Source organism: Liolophura sinensis, chromosome 11 (genome assembly GCF_032854445.1).
Source record: "Liolophura sinensis isolate JHLJ2023 chromosome 11, CUHK_Ljap_v2, whole genome shotgun sequence".
In the NCBI taxonomy this organism is placed as follows: domain Eukaryota; kingdom Metazoa; phylum Mollusca; class Polyplacophora; order Chitonida; family Chitonidae; genus Liolophura; species Liolophura sinensis.
In genome coordinates this window covers 14,278,755-14,302,116 of record NC_088305.1, presented here as the reverse complement: position 1 = coordinate 14,302,116, position 23,362 = coordinate 14,278,755, and the positions used below count along the sequence as shown (strand labels likewise).

Here is a 23,362-nt window from a genome sequence, read left to right as displayed (position 1 = left end):
TCAGTAATAAATAAATACTGAATAAAAATTAAGTACGACGTTAAACGAATGGGAAATCTATATCCCTTGGGCTATCAACATCGCTGAAAATTTTTCCTCTAAGCTATTGGCTTATAGCAAAAATGTGGCTTAAGACAATACTGTTTAATAAATCTGACGCTGAAGATAATAGCGATCAACATTTTGAGGTTGAAGACAAATACGCTTAACACCCGCGGCGCCTTAAGACAACAACGCTTAACAGTGTGATCATAAACACAATGGCAGCTAACAAATGTGTCACCGAAGCCAATGGCGTATAACAAATGTGAGCCTTAAGACAACACAAGAGACGCTTAGAGCGTAACAAATGTGCTCCATTAAAATGTGACGTTTAGTGCGACGATGCTTAACAAATGCGACGTTAAAGATGGTGAAGCTTAAAAACTGTGATGCTTAAGATAATGGCATTTACACAACGCGACGCTTTGGACGATGGCCCTTACAGGGTATGAAGATTAGGATGATAACGCTTACAGAATGTGACGATTAGAATGATAACGCTTACAAAATGTGACAATTGGAATGATGACACTTACAAAATGTGACGCTTTGGATGATAACGCTCACAGAATTTAACGATTTTGACGATCAGGCTTGGTAAATGTGACGATTTGGATGATGACGCTCAGAGAATTTAACGATTTGCATGATGACGCTAAGAGAATGTGACGATTTGGATAATGACGCTTGGAGAATGTGACGATTTGGATAACGACGCTTAGAGAATGTGACAATTTGAATGTTGACGCATACAGAATGTGACGACTGGGATGATAACGCTTACAAAATGTGACGGTATGGATGATGAAGCCTAAAAATGTGACAATTTGGATGATGACGCTAACAGGATACGACGATTGGGATGAAGACGCTTACAGAATGTGAGGACTGGAATGATGACACTTACAAAATGTGACGATTTGGATGATGACGTTTGGAGAATGTGACGATTTGGATGATGACGCTCACAGAATTTCACTATTTGGATGATGACGCTTAGAGAATGTGACGATTTGGAAAATGACACTTAGAGAATGTGACGATTTGGATAATGACGCTTAGAGAATGTGACAATTTGGATGATGACGCTTAGAGAATGTGACGATTTGGATGATGACGCTCACAGAATGTAGCGATTTGGATGATGTCGCTTGCATTTTCAAGTTTACACGTCTTACATGAATCGCTGGAAGAGTTCATTGAGTGTTCTGCTTAATGCGAATGGATGGATTTTCAAAAGTACAACTTAGTGTGACTGACACATCAGGCAGGCATGGGCTTGTACATTCGCGATGGCTGGCTCTTTCGCAAAATCCTCAGTCAACCTCAGTCAACTGGGCCATTGACGCATCAAGTTGCATGTGGCCTTATGTTAGATTTAGTCATTCTCATGCAATGTATCTATTTACTCTTCTATTTTCTGTGTACCCTTTTCGTAGAACGTGATAACGCGTATACGTGAATGTGTTCTTGCTTCTTTGCAGAGTGTCCTCCAGATAAACCGAAGACAGAATGCGATTACAAACCGTGTGAGCGGTTCCCCTGTACCCGTTACCCTAAAGCGGACTGTCTGTAAGTCGCGTTATGTAGTGTCTGCGCACAAGCGCACAAGCTATGTGAAGTCACTTGACACTGCACCTTGTACGCTGTTAGAATTTCTTGTAAACGTTCAGGGATTATTGTGTAGATGTTTTTACGCATATTGTGTAGATGTTTACCTTTTACACTAAACATTTCACATTTACAAAATGAAGTAGGGTATTTTTACTTGAAACAGGAATCTTTTACATTGCGTTAGTAACAATCAGTAAACATGTACTCGTCCACGTACGGGTATATCCCACTCAGGGATAAGCTTATTTGGCAGGTCGTATGGCTGGAAAGTACTTGTATAATACGTTATATTTTATGTAATGTGTGTAGTATCGACATTTGGCGTGACAAAAGGGTTATTATTTCAGAGCAAGCTATTGTGGCGGGTGCTCCGCAACGCATTACATACAAGGATTTGAAGTCAATTGTGGTAAGTTGACATCATAAGCGATCATAAGTTGAGCTAGAAAGCACCAATTTTGGTAATTTTTTCCAGATCTATCTTTTGCTTGCTCATTTATTTTCTGGATAAGTGATAAGGTGAAATATTCTTGTGTACATGTACGGCCTGTGAAAAAAAATCTGTCATTCTCTGTTTCCAGAAGCAAATAAGACGAAATCTAGATCATGAATGCTCTTTGTTTTGACAGATTGTTCGCCCCAGGAACCCGCCGTTACTTGTCTGGATGATCCTTGTGCAAAGACTTCATGTAAAACCTATCCCAACGCTGTCTGTGTGTAAGTATATAGGGGGGTGGTTATGTTCCCCCTTTGAAGGAAACGACTGCGTTAATATAAAGAGAGCATCAGGAGAAACATCTGTGAACCTGCCATCTGACATCTGTAAACCTGTATCAATATTATGCATTTAATTGTATTAAGGTGGCATGATACCCACGATTGATTTTGTACCCGCGTGTGCACCTACAAGCGATTTGTGTGTGTGTGTGTGTGTGTGTGTGTGTGTGTGTGTGTGTGTGTGTGTGTGTGTGTGGGTGTATGGGTGTGTGTGTGTGTGTGTGTGTGTGTGTGTGTGTGTGTGTGTGTGAACAAAACTCAAATCATCTTTTACTTATCTGTATTAAAAGCTACGCCATCATGATTGCTGTGTTTAGATTGGGAAAACCTATTCTGACCTAAGAGTACCAGAACAGCAGCTGAATAATTAACACAACTTACCATTGAAATCAGTTCGAATTCTCGCAGACTATATTGGGCGCTGCATAAGGTTAAAACAGGCACACATTTCTCAGTAGTTGCATTTAGAAGTTACGTAATCAACAAGTCAGAGTAAAATCTTTTGGTAAATATACACTATTTTGTATTTGGTCACACTAAACGTCTAATTATTGCTATCTACCATTATTTTGCCACTGCTATACTTGGTATATGGTCACATAAATGACACATTGCCAGTATAAGGCGAGTGTTGCATTTGGGGCGAAGATTCACATTGTCAGGGTGATACATGGGGGCGTAGATAGACATTGTCATGGTGATACATGGGGGTGTAGATAGACATTGTCATGGTGATACATGGGGGTGTAGATACACATTGTCATAGTAATACATGGGGTGTAGATACATATTGTCACGATGATACTAGAGATGGAAATACACATTGTAATGGTGATACATGGGAGTGCAGATGCACATTGTCACGGTATTATATGGTGGTGTAAATACACACTGTTATAATGATACATGGGGGTTTAGTACACATTGCCATGGTGATACATATGGTGTAGATACACATTGCCATGGTGATACATGGGAGTGCAGATGGACATTGTCATGGTATTATATGGTGGTGGAGATACACATTGCCATGATAATACATGTGGGGTGTAGATAAACATTGTCATGGTGATACATGTGGTGTAGATACACATTGCCATGGTGATACATGGGGGCGTAGATAGACATTGTCATGGTGATACATGGGGTGTAGATGCACATTGTCATGGTGATACATGGGGTGTAGATGCACATTGTCATGGTGATACATAGGAATGTAGATATACATTGTCATGGTGATACATGGGAATGTAGATATACATTGTTATGGTGATACATAGGAATGTAGATATACATTGTCATGGTGATACATGGGGTGTAGATGCACATTGTCATGGTGATACATGGGGGTGTAGATAGACATTGTCATGGTGATACATGGGGGTGTAGATAGACATTGTTATGGTGATACATGGGGTGTAGATGCACATTGCCATGGTGATACATGGGGTGTAGATGCACATTGTCATGGTGATACATGGGGGTGTTGTGACACATTGTTATTATGATACATGTGGGTTTAATACAGATTGCCAATCTTTGATACTTGAGGTGTAGATACACATTGCCAGGATTTCATACTTGAGGTGAGGATACACATTGCCAGGTTTTTATACTTGAAGTGTAGATACACATTGTCATGTGATATTTGAGGTGTAGATATACATTTTCGTGGTGATACATAGGGTTTTAATACATTTTGCCATTTTGCCAATACATGTTGGTGTAGATACACATTGTCATGGTGATACCTGGGGGTGTAGATACACATTGTCATGGTGATACATGGGGGTGTAGATGCACATTGTCATGGTGATCCATGGGTGCGTAGATACACACTGTCATGGTGATTCTTGAGGTGTAGATACACATCTTCATGGTGATACATGGAGGTGTAGATACACATTGTCATGGTGATACATGAGGGTTTAATAAACATTGTCATGGTGATACATGGAGGTGTGGATAAACATTGCCATAATGATACATGTACGTTTAATACAGATTGCCAAGCTTTGATACTTGGTGTAGATGCAAACTATTATGGTGATACATGTGGGTTTAATGCAGATTGCTAATCTTTGATACTTGGGGTGTAGATACACATTGCCAATCTTTGATACTTGGGGTGTAGATACACATTGCCAGGTTTTCATTCTTGAGGTGTAGATACACATCCCCAGGTATTCATACTTGGGGTCTAGATGCACATTGCCAGGTTTTCATACCTGAGGTGTAGATACACATTGCCAGGTTTTCATACTCGGGGTGTAGATACAAATTGCCAGGATTTCATACTTGGGTGTAGCTACACATTGCCAGGTTTTCATACTTGAGGTGTAGATAAACATTGCCCGGTTTTCATACTTGGTTGTAGCTACACATTGCCAGGTTGATATTTGACGTCGCTAATTACCAGTGTAATGGGTAACACTTGTGTGTATTCCTACATTTCTTATATATTTGTTCACACATTCTTAGTGAAACACTTTGTATGTAGAAACGTCTGTCAGCAACTTGCGGATGGTCGTGCGTTTCCCCCGGGCTCTGCCCGGTTTCCTCCCACCATTATGCTGGCCGCCGCCGTATAAGTGAAATATACTTGAGTACGGCGTGAAACACCGATCAAATAAATAAATAAATAAATCAACTTATGTAGAAGCAAAATGTCAGTGTAATTACTTCTTGTCTAGTCACACCGTGACAATGTAATATTAGTGACACGGTTACTGACACCAAGTATTCCCATACTCAGTAACACGAGGCGTAAATACAAATTTATGGTGTCGGTAACCTTCATATTCGACGAGGTGTCAATTTATATGGCAGCTCTGTCATGGCCATTTTCAAAGTTGGATGAGAAACGATGTTGTGTAATTGTGGGTAGGGTAGTAAAATTCGTGTCATAAAATGTACAGGGCCCTGTCTCAAATATAATAGCTGCTCTATTTTATTTTCTTTTCGGATAAAACAGGCCATGGTACGGCTTGTGCAACATGTACTTAACTAGGCGAAAAGAGGCGATTACATGTTTTAATTACGTCTGTATTTTAACACTTAAGAAAATTTTTTTTCTCTAAATTTCCTAAACGTTTTCAAAAGATCTCAAGGACGATTTTCGCTAGAGTACACGATAGTATCGGTGTTAATAATGCAGCGTGAAAGATATAGAAAATAAAGAGCGACTATAATAGCCTTTGTAGTTCACAGCGCTTGCTACTCAAATTTGTTTTGTTTGTACTATATGGGCGTATGTTGCCTTAGGTCGTTTCTGGTAGTTTAGAGATATATAGGTCTACGATAATGACATTTATTCACAAATGTGCCTATAAGCATTTCAGGAAAATCTATAAAAAGAAAATTCTTGTACGATAATGACATTTATTTACAAATGTGCCTATAAGCATTTCAGGAAAATCTATAAATAGAAAATTCTTGTTCTTTTCTTGTCATTTTTAAAAGCCTGACACATGCAGCTGAGAAAAGTTTATAGTGCATGCATCAGCATAGGAATATTCAAATGCCGTGACGTCATCACATTTAATTATGTTCTTGATAATTTACTAATTATTGGAGACGTATATCTCTTATAAGGATACCGTGGAGCGGGAGTGAGGTAAAGTTTAATTGCATACATAGTGTTATATATAGTGTTTATCTTTATCCGTTACATGACAAGTAGGAAATTGTTATATTTGTTTTTTGTGTGTTACTTTTACCTCTGTGATTAAAAGCGCTTAAAAAATATGATGTAGATAATTGTGCTGGTTTGAAGATACTGAGAGAGAAGATTTCAAGTTAATTTACATTGCACATATCTTTTGTTTTCCCTTCAGGTCAACACAGTGTGGCTCTTGTAGAGCCGAATTTTTTGTGGACGGGCGACGTGTAAACTGCAACAGTGCGTATGAATCATCTTGCTTTTCCCATAAAATAGAAAAAAAAAACAGTTAGTTTTATAACAGGTATATAATACATAATCGTGGTTCATAAGAAAAAATTTCTATTCACAGAAACGAAAACAAATTACGCACAGATATCATTTTCTGGCATATGTGGACACGCACATAATAACGCCTGTCCACAACTGGTGTTGGGAACCATTCAGCCGTGCTCCCATTTCTCCCGGATAAAAATCCCTAACTGCTTATTGGGGGACGGACAGTTTTTTACCGACGCTGTTTTGTCAGCTGGTGATGTTGTCATAATCAACGTGAATAGCTACAGGCGAGTCAGTTAGCCTTGGTGGGCTCCCCATTCAGTGAATATTAGGTCCACCCAAGCCTCGAGCTCCGTCACAAAAGCACAACCCACTGATAACGACTGGCGGCCAGATTGGCGCCTATATTTATAGCGCTATGGTGAACAAAAGGAATAAAGGCTTTGTGCATTTGACCCTGAATAGAATAATCTTACAAGAAGAAGAACTTAGTAGGATAAAGATGATGTAAAACTAAAAAAAAAATGTATAATTATCCCGGAACTTCAAAGTGCCGTAGTAAATTCTTGGTTCTCTCCGACAACACAAGGGCTTTTTCGCGCATAGCCTTCTCCCGGATTCCCTTTCACAAAGTAGTTTACGTCCACGGTGACGTGATATGCGTAAGTGTACTGTTGTCTACACGTAAAATTACGCTTGGGTTTTCAGTCAAGCCTGTTTACGTTTGCCAGAAAGTGAATGTTAACAGCACTATAACCTTATAACATCCCAAACTAGCCTCCGCTTTCGCCGGAGAACGATAAATCGTATGTTTATAACATTGTAGTCTTGTGAGGTCCCATCTCAGCCTCCGGTTGTAGGAACCCACAAAGAATAGTCAGAAAGGCATGTCTACAACATTACAGCTTTGTAACCTCCCATCTCAGCCTCCGGTTGTAGGAACCCACAAAAAATCGTCACAAAGACATGTCTACAACATTACAGCTTTGTAACCTCCCATCTCAACCTCCGGTTGTAGGAACTCACAAAGAATAGTCACAAAAGCATGTCTACAACATTACAGCTTTGTAACCTCCCAACTCAGCCACCGGAAACAGGAACGACAAAGCATAGTTACCAAACAGAGTTTGTGTACAACATTATAGCCCTGTAACGTTCCCACCCAGCTTCTGGTTACAGGAACGACAAAGAACAGTCATCAGTCAGTCTAAGACATTAATATATTGGACAATGTGCCTAAGATCAACCGAGAGTATTATCTAATATCCAAATATATTTGGACAGACAATGTCATGATATGGTTATGTTTTCAGTTTGCCAGTACAAAGGTCGGCAATATTTTATTGGCCAGACATTCAAAGAGGATTGTAAGACTTGCATGTGTGGTTATGACAACCAAGTGAGGTGTAACCCGGAGATCTGTGCTACAGGTAAGTCTAGAATCACAGGGGCTTAACTATTTTTATTAAAAACAAAATACAATAAATATTATAATCTGAGTTATTCGGGAACAGGGGTGAAAATAGATTAAAACGGCCACATTTTTTCATGTTGTTAGTTACTTTTTAAGCTGGAAGTCCTACGTTGCCATGGGATACGCCATGCTAAAACCAACCGAAAAGACGATGGTGCTCACATATGGTTAGAAATCAAACCAGGATTCGGATGTAGTGAACGGAAAAAGTCGTGTCCTCGGGTTATGGCGATAACTAGCGCTTGATTGATCAAAACTGATAACATGGCAGCGCTTTCAATTTTCTTAATATTTTAACTGCGATAGCTCAGTTATGGAACATCACAGAGACAAGAAGTTATGTTTTTAAAAGGTTACGTGGGATACTGCACCGATGCATGTATACATTTCGACTGATGTTATCTTTTCGTTTAGCTGACTTCCTACGCGGCTTTTGCATTCATAATCCCGAAAACTAATGGAGAACAAGACAGAGAAAACTACACACAGAACTGAAAACTACATACAGATATTGCCACAGTGACATCATGGAATCAAATTTTCCCTTTTTGTCTTAATTTCCAATCCTTTGATAATATAGTCAGAATAGAGTGTTTCAACGGCACAGATACTCTTTGGTTAAACCTGTTTCGGAACACAAGAAACGCATAGATATACAGCCAGGAAGAGACAGGACAGCTATTTTATAATTGTGTCTTCACCATTTCATCATTTTGTTACAGTTTCAGCTACTTTTTGGTGAGCGATGAATTATCGCTCTCCGCTTGATTAACAAATGATTAATTGTATATCACATAAAAAATGAAATAAAATAACAGTCCATGTCCAAAAAAAACTCACATAGCAGTATTTTTAGCGTGTTTTTTATTTGTTGTTTTTTTTGTTTGTTTTTTTTTTTTTTTTACTTAAATAAATGTTTTAAATTATCACTTTTCATTCTTAAGGTTTACTGTTTAAGCCTGAGCATTGGTATCAGCCGTGCACAGTCCACATGTTCAGCTTCGATGAAAAGCTAAGAAGGGGTACCGGGCGCAGTAAATGAGTTTTTAGATATCTATACTATATGGCAGTGCTTATTGGAAAATGTAGTACAAGATCATCAACTTAAATGGAGTATCAAGTGTAAGGTAACAAAGGCATTATTTCTTTTCAGAATGCATTGTTAGAGGTAAATCGTACGCTGTCGGAGCCAGATTCGACGAAGACTGTAACGAGTGCTTATGTAATGTTGATGGTACGACAACCTGTACGGACAGAATATGTGGTAAGTACACATGTACTCCAGCATTTACAGTGTATATCCTTACTTGTGCCGTAGTTGCCCGTTGGGCATACACGTTGATCCCGTTGAGATAAAGCTTGCCACATAACCACAGTATGCAGCTTAAGTTGATTGTAACTGTAAAGGGTACAAATGTCCTAAACATTTGCTGCTTTTGTAGTTAAAATCCAGTTAGCTGAAGTTTGTTGAACTGTGCGCACAATGTCACGTGAAAATATAGGACTGCTATGACAAACATCCATATACAAACTCTAAAAGGAAACCATATACAGATATACGTCCGTCAATCTCAGAGCCAGTTGCAAATTACAGCCCCTTGGGCGCGTAACGGTGCTGATGTTCTGTCCGTTTAAAAGGTGTTCCAAATTGTCCCCTGTCTAATCTGTGTGGTCATTGCTATGTCTAGTTTGGCTCGTAGATAGATAGGCATGCAGCGTGCTAACGCTGCACAATGACTCAGGAGCCTCTCATCTATCCTACCGTCCTGAGTTCAAATCCATTTCACGCTGGCTTCCTCTATGGTGGTACGTAGGAAGGTCTGCTAACAATTTGTGGATAGCCCTGTGCTACTTCGAGCTTTACTCGGCGTTCTTTTTTGGGCCTTTTCAGTCTAAACAATACAAAATACTTACCACATTCAGCTCGCAAAATTTTTAACAATAGTCCTCCTGAGTCAGATGTGGGCTTATCCAAAATTACAACCACATAATCAAATGACCCCATTGTTTTTATAGTTTGCTAGAACGGAAATAAAAGGCAGCTTCTTGACTTGAAGTCGCATTGCTTTAAATTATTAAACGATGATTTTCCACAGGAAGTTGCTCTGCCTCCTCAGCATAATACACAGCAAGCGGGAGTCGTAAACTGGAAACTCCATGCCTATATGTTAAATTCTCAAAATGTGTACAGCTGTCGTCTAGGTCATTCATTTTCTTAGCTAATATATATAAACCATTTATGGAATAAATGACTGGGTTAAAGATCTCCTATATAAATGCATTTAAAAAACACGTTTGCTTGTCATGACAGAATGTAAGGCTAATGGGAGGACGTTTAAGGTCGATGAGACTTACATGGAGGAGTGCAGCACGTGCACATGCCAAGTGGGTGGCTCATTCTCATGCGACAACAAACCCTGCCGTGAGTATGCAAACGAATGTCGAATTGTGCAGAAGATAGGCATGCGCACAACACCAGCGCAAAGTGTGAGCCAATGACAAAACAATCCGCCGCGAAAGACTAGACGTCCGTGAAGATTTGTGTTGACTACGAATTTTACAGATTGTATACTGGGCGTCCTTGGCCGAGTAATATGAGTGCCAGCTCGGCGCAACGACTCAGGAGTCACTATGAATTCAAGTCCAGCTCAGGCTTGTTTCCTCTCCGGTCGTACGTGAGTCGTACAACCCTGTAGCTAGTTGCTTTCCCTCTGGCTCTGCCCTGTTTCCTCCCACGATAATGATGGTCGCCTTTGTGTTAGTGAAATATTCTTGAGTACGGCCTAAAACACAAGTAAATAAGTAAATTAAATAATTTTTTGAAATATTTGAATGCCCCACGGAGTACAGGAAATCGATAAGCTAACAACATGATTTGAAATGATTCATAAATTAAATATCCTCTCGCTCATGATACAAGCGAGAACCTAGGTAGGAACTGGATGGTATGGACAAGTATACCGGTGTGGGGTAATCTTCAGCAGAACATCATACCTTGTAACACTGTGCTAAACCCGGTTATCAAGCCCCTATATGGAGAAAGTTGATGTCTAGCAGCACGTGCCAAGGCGGAGACGAAGCTCATATGAGTTTTAACCTGATTAGTGTGCTAAATGTTCATGTATATGTACTTAATGGTAAGTAAACAAACCAATCAAGATCCAAATGATTTGTTCGGCGAACCCACAGACCGCAATAAACTTCTCAATCTCGGTTTTAAGGTAGAAAAATTGTTATAGAAAAGGCCGATTGAACACTATTTCTTTTGGGCCTTTTTGACCATGTTATATGTAGGCATACGTGTATAGTACATTTCGATTGCGTGTGTTTTTATCGCCTTAGAAACCTGCACGTATAAAGGTCAAAGTGTGAGGGTGGGTAACACTGTCCGTGATGACTGTAACACCTGTACGTGTGGAGCGGACGGGCGGGTAACCTGCACAAACCTCATTTGTGGTAAGTTTTACGCCTTGCATAATCACACTACAGAGCATATAGTGCTCCCTACGCTCGTTTTGCATCACTGCCATCTCTAGGCAGGTTTGCAGACGCCACGTTAATTATCCAGTTCCCTTAAACTGAGTTCTGCTTTTCGGTTCTCTTGTCTTAAATGTCACAAATTGTTAGTAGACGTGCTCATTGGTCAGCTGAGTATATCTCGAGCGTATCATCGTGGGAGTAGAACACCGTGTTTTCATTTAACTTTGGAGATTTTGGACGTTATTCCTTTGTTTGTGTGTTTTTTGTTGTGTTTTTTCATTCATTCTGCCGCAGACATATCGAGACCAAACTTTGATGACATCAGATTGAAATGGTGTACCTGTTCCCGAGAGACAAAGGCTCGGAGTCACGCTAAACTGACAATTATTCTCTTGTTATGTGGGTTAAGTGATCCCCTGCTAGTTTGCAACAAAACTGCCGTTACAAATGCAGGAGTGAACATAAGTCTACCAGGCTTAGGCCCGAAGTATTCCGAGGTGGAAAGGCTCCTCATACTTTCCTCGATATGTTTCCCCGGCAGCTTCATTTTCATTGGTGGTTGTAATATCTGCGTCCTGTGTGAACTGATCTTGGAATGCAAGTAATAAGGGTATGATGACACGGTGGGTTCCTGATTTGGGCGGAAGTTGTTTTGTGCGTGGCCAACCTGGTCTTGTGTTCGAATCAAGCTGTCGTTGGTTCGCCTGAAGATTAACGTCAGTGGTTTGTCATATCCGTAGCCAAGGGCCTTGCTTCACGCAGACGTTCAGCGTATGTCCCTGGTAGGGAAACAGTGTAAGGGGAGGTAACCCGTGTACACCTACTTGACACGACAGCCTACGTGCCGCCTCTCTCTGAATATAGATCCAAATATGTATATAACAAAGGATGTATTAGATAATACCACCTGCCATTAATATTTTTTATTAATTAATTTTAGTAATATCTCTGCAGCTTAAAGTTGTACAGAGACTTCTTAAAATTGTTGATTTACACAAACATCTTTGCCATAGTTTGTTCTTCCCCGAATCCCTTTCACAAGATACACTTTTAAACATATGTATTACATTTTGTTTGTTGAACAGAATGTGACTACAAAGGCGCCACCTACAAAGTCGGAGAAAGTTTCACTGACGACTGTAACGATTGTGACTGTATGACAAACGGTGTTGTACGCTGTGGCCAAAACCCATGTTGTAAGTATATAGGGAGTTCCAGCAACCTGCGGATGGTCGTGGGTTTCAGCCGAGTTGTGCCCGGTTTCCTCCCACCATAATGTTGGCCGCCGTCGTATAAGTGAAATATTCTTGAGTACGGCGTAAAACACCAATCAAATAAATGAATAAATAAATCATTTTCTCTGAATGGTTATTGATTCGGCAAAAGTTTAAACGTGGAGCACCGTAATATGACGCACACATTTATGGCATAATGGCATGTTGCTTCGATCCTCAGATTCCGAACGAGCACACCTTTGCTTCATTAAAGTATATACCTCAGTTTCATTATTACATATGTGTACATTGCAGCCTGTAGTCGAGCTGGAAGAACGTACAGAATCGCTGAGCAGTTCGCCGATGACTGTAACACGTGTACCTGCAATACCAACGGTCTGATCACGTGTACGAATAACCCTTGCAGTAAGTACATCGAGATAGTCATTCCTTGTGGAAATATTTTCTTCACATTTCTTTTTTTCAGTACAACTTGAAGTTTGTGTAAGAAATATATCTCATTTGGATATCTTGTTGTACACTGTATGTGCTCTATATCCTGGTAGGCCAACTGCACGTATGTGACCTGCATATCCTGAAAGACCAAATACATGATCTAGATACTCAGAATGGCTAAAAACATTATCTGGATATCTTAGTGGGCGAAACATAGGATCTGAATATCCTGATAGGCCACTTAGGTGATGTGGATATCATAATAGACCAGGCAGATGGTCTGAATATCCCGATAGGCCACTAAGGAGATGTGGATATCCTGATAGGCTAAACAGATGGTCTGGATATCCTGATAGCCCACTTAGATGATGTGAATATCCTTACAGGCCAAATTGCTGATTTAGATATTTCTGTAACCTGCTATTCACAATGAAGAACAACTCCAAAATAACGTGAGAAGTGGAATTGCAAGGTTTGGAAAGTGTGACCAATCCTTATGGAATGATAGTACGTTATAAACATATAACTGAAAGAAAAAAAAACATAAACGATCCTTTAGTGTTCCTGTCGTGGCGTATACTAAAATTCCATTGTGGAGTTTACTGTGTAGGGCTTTCAGTACTGGTTGTTGTGATGAGCACCACCCTTTAGGCAGATCTTTGTAGATCATTTTATTTGAAAACGCAATCTTTTTCAGTGTTTTTCTGCGTCAGAGTTTCTAAATTGTACGCTATATAATTTGTCAAGGTTCACCATTTTATGCGTTTGCATCTCGCAGCATGGCAATTAGAATGTTCATGAGCACAAAAGCACCATTACTCATTTTGTTCTGATTTCTCATGCACACCATGGACACAAACATTTTTACTTGAGCCGATATTCGCACGTTAGTCACAATTATCATTTACACTAGCATTGAACTGTAATATAGACAACACTAGAGTAATCCACTGATTAAAGTAATTCTAATCTGAATGTAATCTGACCCAGACCTATCATTATTTGACCAATTTAGGCAAATCCTGGTATAAAATTTTGATGTTGTCCACTTTGATGTTTGGGCGTGAGCTTTCGCGTCTGTAAGAGCAATTGTTAACTGATATTCCAACAAGATTGCTGACACCTCATAGGGTACATGAACTACTTATGGCTTGCAGAACAAGGGTGTGGTGATTTCCTTTTCTCTTACATTTATGTGCTTACTTTGAAAGAATGGGTTCTTGCGTTTGAAGGCTGATTAGATTTACATGTGCTAGGCATCATGGATGTTCCTGGAAATTCACTTTGTGACATGGAAGGTATACTTGATGTATTCAATTTGAATTAGGTTGTTTAAGAGGGAGCCGGCGATACGCCTTCGGAGAAACGTTCCCTGAAGATTGTAACACGTGCAGGTGCCATAACAACGGGATAATCACGTGCACGAGCAACCCTTGTGGTAAATAAACATCAATGTCCGGATGGATGCACGCTTTCACTTCCTCTCACCTTCCCTTACAGTATTGCACCCTTTTCTATACCTCGGCGTGGTTACGGAGCACAATCACATAATTTTCTTGTTCGTGTTGTTGTTGTTGTTGTACTTACTGTTGTTGTTGTGCCAGCTTCATGTTGCATTTAGCTGCTCTTGGACCAATGTCAGTTCTCATAGGTCATGTTGTATTAAGCTACTCGTGGACCATTGTCAATGCTCATGGGTCATGTTGTATTTAGCTGCTCTTGGACCATTGTCAATGCCCATGAGTAATGTTGTATTTAGCTGCTCTTGGACCATTGTCAATGCTCATGGGTCATGTTGTATTTAGCTTCTCCTGGACCATTGTCAATGCCCATGGGTCATGTTGTATTTAGCTGCTCTTGGACCATTGTCAATGCTCATGGATCATGTTGTATTTAGCTGTTCTTGGACCATTGTCAATGCTCAATGTCCTTTTAGTACAATCTGCCCTTTTGCTCGCAGTTTTGTGCATGCCTTACGTCGCTGTAAATTACCTCAGAAGAACGTTCACTTCGATAAATTCGATAGATTAGCATATACATATGTGATGGTAAATCGAAGACGACCAAAGAGAATACTTGATAGGAACTTACGCTGAAGATCTAAAACATAAATTCAAAGGATCTACATTACATCAATAACTCCTCTTTCCCTCACTCATAAAACATTTCTCATAGCTGACAGCATTAGACATTTAAATAAACATACAGTCACGTAATCGAAATTAGTGCACATTCATCGCACATCTCTAGTGAGAAAATCTCATGGACGAAACGCTGTGGAGAAATCTTTGGTATGTTTGAAATTGAAGATGGTAAGCAAACTGAAGCATTGGAAGACACAATTTATTTACTGGCACTTTTATCCAAGTCCACAAAGACAACAATGAAGCAGATTTATTCATGTAAATGAGCGTAAAAACCACTTCCATCCGTGTTGACTGGTCTTGATCTTTTGTTTGTCTCCCGCTGTCATTTCGTTTGTCGTTGTGGAAATGTACTTTCACAGTCTGTGCCAGCCTCAATCATCTCATAATTTTACGTATCAGAAGTGATGTCCTGTAATCTGTATGTTCATTTACGCTTGCAATCTGCACGAGTTTTTTTAAATTAAAATTAATATGTGGTATAAACATTTTAACTCGAGGTTAATGCGTGTCTATTCATCGTGTGTTTAATTAATTTATATCAAAATGTTTAACACATGGAGGAGTCTTTGTGGCCCTCCCACCCCCAGCCCCCGCCTCAAAAAAAAAACGATCATGTATAGATTCCAATTTTTATTATCATTAGGGTTTCCGGGGCAATACAAGAATAACATGCGTGTTTGAGTACAAACTGTTCAAAACGCAAATGTTTGTGTTTATGAGGCACCTGTTACAAACGATTTGTAAGATTTGAGTTTTGCAAACCTGTATGTAATAAAATACACATACACATGTTTCAGGGTGTACCTTTGATGGAAGGACGTACCCCATTGGCGAGAATTTTCTCAAAGACTGCAACGAATGTATTTGTAATACGAATGGCCAGGTTACCTGCACAGACAGACCATGTGGTAAGTAAATCTCCATTTATTTGCTGTGGTTATAGCCCACTATGGCCACAGTTGCACTATGGTCCGAACTCGCAAATGCCTTTCGACTGAGAGAATAAGAGTGCAACTTTGTTCGAAGACGAGCTCCCTTCAAGACATGCAGAAATTCAGCCTCTTTTAGAGTTCTAGATCAGTGATGGGGAAAATGATTCAGAAGTTTTGTAAGGTACAAGTACATGAGCAGATCATCGGAGGTTACTGAATGAGTCTGTCACCAGACTTCGTGTGGTCTCTACCCCACATTGACATCATTGTTTTAATAAACAAAAACAATAACAAGCTGAAACGCACCACTTCTTGGCAAAGTGAAATGACAAGAGATCTAATTTGATAGACACGGTGCTATGGAAAACATATATAGCTCTATGTAAACTAAGATTGAAGTATTTCACCTGATCAGCAATACACACAGGGAGCATTCTATTTTGAAGCTGTACAAAACATTTTTATTGTATTGTGCTTATTTTAAAAAAATTATTAGATATATATATCTTTCCCAGTTTTATTTGTTGAGTACATGATGTAGTCCTGACTTCGTTCCTCAGAAATACCTTACCCTATAAATAATAAAACATACCCGTATCTCGGAAATACTTTACCCCATAACTACCCTATAGTTAATAAAACACACCCATATGTCAAAAATACCTTACCTATAATTACCCTATTATTATTGAAACATACCCATATCTCCGAAATACCTTACCCTATAATTAATAAAACATACCCATATCTCAGAATATTTAATTAATATAATTAATAAAACATATGGCTATCTTGTGGCATCTCTTGTATATTTCAGCTTGCAGAGTTAATGGAAGAAACTATGATATTGGAGAGAGATTTAATTCAGACTGCAACGTGTGTACTTGTACAGAATCGGGTGCCGTGTCATGTACTAATGAGATTTGTGGTAGGTATTGATGTTCAAGCTTTATCTTTGTGATTGATTAAACAGCATGTGTGTCATTTAGCGTCATCGACGCCAACTATTCGTTGAACCCTTATAGTTATATGACTCAAACCGACTTGTCTCATATATACCATGTGCATTTCTGTCGACCTCGTCAGAGGCAAATCTGAACTGACTGTCGTACAGCAGTATGATCAAGATGGAGTGTGATGGCGTGTGCGTGTATTTTAGTGGAACTTGTATGCCAAAATTAATGTGATATGGAAGTTTTCACCAACTGTTAACAAATGTTTTTCATGAAAACTGAATTTACCCTCTAATGACAATAATAACTGACCCTGCTTGATCCCAGCTGCAAATTCTTCTGTGTTAACTGTTGTAGAGCAGCTATCCCTACGTGGCAATCCTATTGACTGATACTTGGATCCTGTGCACTTGTTTTTCTTCAGAACTTTTCCAAAAATTATTTGTTACACTATATATGGGGATCATGTCGTTTTTGCTAATCATTTTGCGGATTTTTAACTGTCACAAATTATCTGCGGTCTACATTTTACTGCCGATATAGATATGGCTTACGAGAGGAGAACCTGGACATTTGTGTGTAAACATTTACCAGGCGCGGATGATAAGTAAATTATATCGAATGCGTCAGCTGATTATTTTTGCTGTATGTTTTTTTCCAGGATGTGACCGACCAAATGGTCCGAGGCTCAGCATTGGAGAGACGTATAATGTCGATTGCAATGAATGTATCTGCAATGCTAATGGTCAAATCACCTGTACCAACCGTGCCTGCTGTGAGTCTCTCATTTATTTATTCATTTATTTACTTTCTTATTTATTTAAAAGTCGTTTTACGCCGAACTCAAGAATGTTTTAATTATACATGCACGACGGCGTCCAAGGTTTTGGTGTAAGGAAACCGTACATAGTCCGTGAGAATCTCTCGTTTTTACAGAACATACATTAAGATGGTGTTGAGACAGAGGTAATGCATGATCGTACATTTTCGTCAGTGAATTTTTACGAAAAAGTGGATTATGAGGTGCAACACGTTTCATATATGTATTTGTGTCTTCTAGATACTTTGCGTTTCATACATTTACGTGTGGTACGTATTCTGGGTGCACCATTCAACGTACGTGTGTGTGTGTGCGTTTGTTACGTTTGTTACGTTTTCTAGATGCACCATTCATCGTACATGTGCGTGTGTTACGTTTTTTAGATGCATTATTCATCGTATATGTACGTGTGTTACGTATTCTAGGTGCAACACTCATTGTGTATGTACGTGTGTTGGGTTTTCTAGATGCATCATTCATCGTACATGTGCACCCTGGGTTATGTATACATATATATAGTCCATTTTCCAGTACAGTTCATATCAAGGGTTGTGTTTCGCGGATTGATTCCAAATAGAACACTTTTGATATATAGAACCTACATGTATGTTGTTTTCTGGAGGGAACAACCCTGCCAAATAATGGTGTCCGAGTGTTTAATGCAACACGATGGTCTGTCCGAGGGTTTTATCCATGGCGTTCAAGTATTTGATCCATGTGGGCTCATCCCTGATCGAGGATCAGGTGAAACATTTTTGAGTGAGGCGTCAAACACTAGGAAAATAAATAAACAATGGCCTGGATATTTGTGATACATATACACCGTCCATATATCACAGACGGAAAGTTGAATATTTTTAATCTTTATTTGATTTTTACAGCGTGTACCAGGGCTGACGGTCGGTCCATCCGGATTGGAGATTCTTACCCTGATGACTGTAACACGTGTACCTGTAATGAGAATGGCGTTATTACCTGTACTGAAAACCCATGCTGTGAGTTCAGATTAAAGACTACTGAAAACATTCGATTTAATAATTCACTCTATTCTGAATCTCTAAAAAGTTGACGATCCTCTGTGAGTGGTAATGATAGATAAAATATAGCTATAACACGTGACAAAAAGTAAAATATTGTTTGCATAGAATGACTGTTACATTCGAACATGCAACACATAACAGCGCATTAAATTTTTTTTTTACAAATGGATTTTCTGAGCTGACAGCTTTTTGTTTTCTTGTTTTTTTAATTATCTCAACTTAAGTTTAACTCTGCTTCCAATAATCATGTAGGTGAAGCATATTACTGTCATTGGGTGTTTTCTCTCTTATGAAGAAAGAAACGTGGTACGAGAGTCAGTTATTGATTAAACGTTGTTTCGGGCATGTCTTTTATAATTTCAAAAACTTTTTATGTCAGTTTGACATAACATTGTTTCAACATGTTTTCAGCACTTTTGTTATGGCATTCATTTTTTACCACTTTGCTGATATATTAACGGCATTATTGTCAAAAAGAATCACAATTAGATCATTTACTTCCGTTTCTACTGGGGATATACTTGTATTAGTAGCATAATTAAAAGAAGGAATAACATTTACCTTAGTCGTCTCCGTTTGTAGACAGAATATACTTGTACCATGGCATTAATAGCAGAAAGAATGACATTCACACTATTTTTGTCAGTTTGTACCCGGGATAACGGAGCTAGGATTGAAATCGGCGGTGTCTACGATTTTGACTGTAACAAGTGCACGTGCCAGCCCTCAGGGAGAATTACCTGCACAGACAGTCCATGCGGTAAGTATGTCCAGACCGTTGTCATGGGGACGAGAGTATCACACGCCCGTGCATGCGCACTGTCAAGTGTAATTTCACCTTATACATCGGACATACCAACTGTCCTAAATGTCTACAGCTGCGACGAGAGGATGTGTTGGCATCAGTGGAATGATGTTTCGCGTCGTGCAATAAAAGACTTGTGATATGTAAGTCCTATGTCACACCCAGCGCCACTTTTTGAGAGTAGAAAATCTGCCGGTACCCCATTTAATCACGAATAACGAGAAAACACTGAAAAAGTACCAGGCATCGGTGATGCTGTCCACTATCAGAACCCGCTTTATTCCTTCATGTATACAACACCAAAGATTACAACATGAAAAGTAACAGGCAATCGGTGTTACCAGGTAATGTTGTTGTATGAAAACTAGGAAAGGCAAGTGCGTGCTACCGGGGACTAACCAACAACAACAAGGCATAGAAGCTCCTTGATTGGTTAAAATATACGGCCTCATTAACATGTACATTTAACATTTAGAAAACATTTCATATCTAACTTATGTCTCCTGCAGGAGATGGAAAAAACAAAAGAATCGAAACTTTGCAATATTGAGATCGCTGAGTTAGTAAGCTAGGTCCATATTGGCTTTTTGCATGTGGTTGTGACCAGTGATGTTTAGCTGGACATTCTGCCAAATTGACTACTTGTCATAACTGTGGGAACATTCAAACTCATACTCCTGTAGAGGTCGATTTCCTTTGAGTTGTAGACCACAAATTAATCCCCCCCCCCCCCCACAAAAACAAAATAGATCGTCCAGTTCATTTTTTAGGCTTTCTTTACCGACCAGATTTGACCAATCAAATGCAGGACTGTGCATTTAGAAAACAATTGAGGGTATGACATCACTCTTTGCGAGAATTCCTTATGTAGGAAAAACGCTGGCCATAGTTTTGTATTTATATCAACGATAACAGTACCGTAACGCAATGGCGAATACAAACGTCAGATATCTTCTACATACATATGCAAATGAACACGAGCTTTGTTGCTTTCCTGAACCTGCCTCTTGTGTTGTGTCATTTCAGAATGTACAGATAGCGGGAAGAAGTATAAAATCGGCGATTCCTTCAGCAAGGACTGTAACCGCTGTAACTGCCTGACGGGAGGAATTATCGGCTGTACAAACAATATCTGCTGTAAGTATTTAGGTTGGCATATATAAAATAAGACACGCAGCAATTCGGCTTATGACTTGTACTTCCTCCCTGAGCCTGTTTGCGTTTGACATCGTGTTACACTGCGCAGGTGTGAAACAGCTTTACCACACAGTAGCGAATAAAACAACTTAAAATTTAAAGTAATGTGTGTATAACCACAAAATATCGCTTAAGTCTAACATAATTTTCATGCCGCTACACCCTGAAGATATTACGATGTCATTTATAACTATATTAGGCCTAATGGTGAAGGCACATAAACAATGTATAATAATTCACTCAGGACTATTTCATTCATAAGACGACGCCCGGCATTATGGTGGGAGACCGATCCCGGGGGTAGAGCACATAAATAGGGCAGATAATCGGGATAATGCTATATATACATTGTTTTACATTTGCATTCTTATGTCCATTATGAAGTCATCAATAAATAACAGCCCTTTATAAATCTCATAATATATGCTAGTTATATTTTCTTGGCAAGTATTACTCTTCAAATGCGTCATGCTCTGTGATTGTTACAGCTTGCACTCGTGATGACGGCTCTATTATCAGAGTGGGACAGTCTTACAATGTGGACTGTAACAGGTGTATTTGTAACGCTGACGGCGGTATCACGTGTTCTAACGATCCATGCTGTAAGTTGTTTCTACCCACGGAGTAAATCCCTAATTGCAGTAAGCTAAAAATAGCCTGGGTTCCACCGGAACGCTATATGTCGCCGCTGCTTCTTTTTAACTCTTCATGTTGTAGTGTTTTGTTTTTATAATCGATTTGCTTATCACTCATTTGCCTAAAGCACATCTTGGGCATTTCCATCATCACTGAAAACTGTTAACGCTTCTCTTTGTATGATTCCGTCCTAATTTCGTTCTTTGTGTATTTTCTTCGTTCTTTGCTGGTTTGTGTCAGGCGTTCTTTGGGGAATTTATTTATTATTTATTGATTTGATTAGTGTTTTACGCCGAACTCAAGAATATTTCACTTATACGACGGCGGCCAGTATTATGGTAGGAGGAAACCGGGCAGGGCCCGGGGGGAAACCCACTGTTCTTTTGGGAACTGTCCGTGCCATTGTTGACCTGGAACATCAGTCTTGGTTGACGGCTGGTATACTAATGTATAGTCCTTAAATATATTCTTGTCCGTCCTTGTTTCACTATAAATATTTCGCGATCGTAAAGATCACATTTAAGTCTCAGCAGCTCTGGGTTAACCCTCTATGCCTCAGAATTATTTTTGATATTTAGATGCAATAACGTGTTGTCTGTTTCAGTCTGTACCAAACCGGATGGAGCTCGGATTGACATAGGTGGATCGTACACTGACGACTGTAACACGTGTGCTTGTAACGCTGCCGGAGTCATTGTGTGCACAACAGACATCTGCCGTAAGTCGTGAGACTTCTACGCTAGGTTGGGTTTATTTTTTCCAGAAGAAGTTTCCATAGCACTCGCTGTAGCCGCAAAGATATTAGGACTCTTTGAATTAAGCCAATAATACTAACTGAATAAATGTATCAACCACAGACTACTTGTTATTTTATGCAATATGACGTCTAGTTTGACCTTTAGAGGAAGCTGATGGCGACACTGTAACAATTTCAATGTGTCTGTCTGCAAGGTTTATTGAAGAATCTATGTTACTGAACGAAAAGGTGTTTTGTCTGAAAAGTACCGCATAAGTTGTACCCCCAAGGCTGGTCTCAAATACTCAGTGTGTGTACCCGGACGAAAAAGATTTTAAACAGGAAACGTTCATATATGCCGTGTTTCGAGGTATAAAACCTTTACAAATTATCAGTTTGTTATAATATGGGAGTTTCGAGTTCGAACTCTTTTGTCGTTGAAGGTAGAAAAAGGTTAACTGTATCATGTAACCTGTCAAAAATGTTGGGCCAATATTTTTGATGACCATTACTATAACACGGGCTTCAGAAAAAAGTGTCAGAAAATAATTTAGAGTGTACTAATGATAGAGAAAATTAAGAAGCTGAACGTTTGTGATCTTGAAAAAAAAGAGATGTCATTTGTGTCTCTGGGAAAATGTCAAAGAGGTGATCAGTAAGTCATTTTCAACAAAGGTTGCATAACATTTTCACCAGCCACATAACACAGTAGAACTGTTTTTACCTTTGAGGGCAAAAGATTTCCTACTCGAAACCTCCCCTATTGTTTTTTTTTATTATTATTATTATTTCGTGTCCATTTTTAGAAATTGGTATAAACAATAGGAAACTGATTCTACACTTCAGGTTGTAATTTTGGCGGTCAGGAATACAGAATTGGAGACAGATTCTCTAACGACTGTAACACGTGTGTCTGTCAGAGGGGAGGCAATCCCGTCTGTACGCAAAGAGCATGCTGTAAGTTTTATACACACTATGGATAGAAACCTGGCTGATGTTGGGCTAAATACAACCCGAGAACAATAGTAATAGCGAACACGTTCCGAATTTAGCAATGCAATGCCAATCATTGAATGTAATATGCTGACTTGTGAATTCT

General features: G+C 39.3%; 1 protein-coding gene across 1 annotated transcript in view; it reads left to right on the top strand.

Annotated features, from left to right (window-relative positions):
- Positions 1-443: 443 nt before the first annotated feature.
- The window catches only part of LOC135478105 (kielin/chordin-like protein), a 40,167-nt gene continuing 17,248 nt past the window's right edge, over positions 444-23,362 (top strand). The window contains exons 1-15 of the mRNA XM_064758376.1: positions 444-488; positions 1,527-1,614; positions 7,687-7,803; positions 9,001-9,111; positions 10,159-10,269; positions 12,413-12,523; positions 12,857-12,967; positions 15,942-16,052; positions 17,691-17,804; positions 18,731-18,844; positions 19,536-19,649; positions 20,721-20,831; positions 21,380-21,493; positions 22,132-22,245; positions 23,110-23,220. Coding sequence (XP_064614446.1) covers positions 444-488; positions 1,527-1,614; positions 7,687-7,803; positions 9,001-9,111; positions 10,159-10,269; positions 12,413-12,523; positions 12,857-12,967; positions 15,942-16,052; positions 17,691-17,804; positions 18,731-18,844; positions 19,536-19,649; positions 20,721-20,831; positions 21,380-21,493; positions 22,132-22,245; positions 23,110-23,220 — 1,597 coding nt within the window. The remainder of the gene's footprint in view (positions 489-1,526; positions 1,615-7,686; positions 7,804-9,000; positions 9,112-10,158; positions 10,270-12,412; positions 12,524-12,856; positions 12,968-15,941; positions 16,053-17,690; positions 17,805-18,730; positions 18,845-19,535; positions 19,650-20,720; positions 20,832-21,379; positions 21,494-22,131; positions 22,246-23,109; positions 23,221-23,362) is intronic.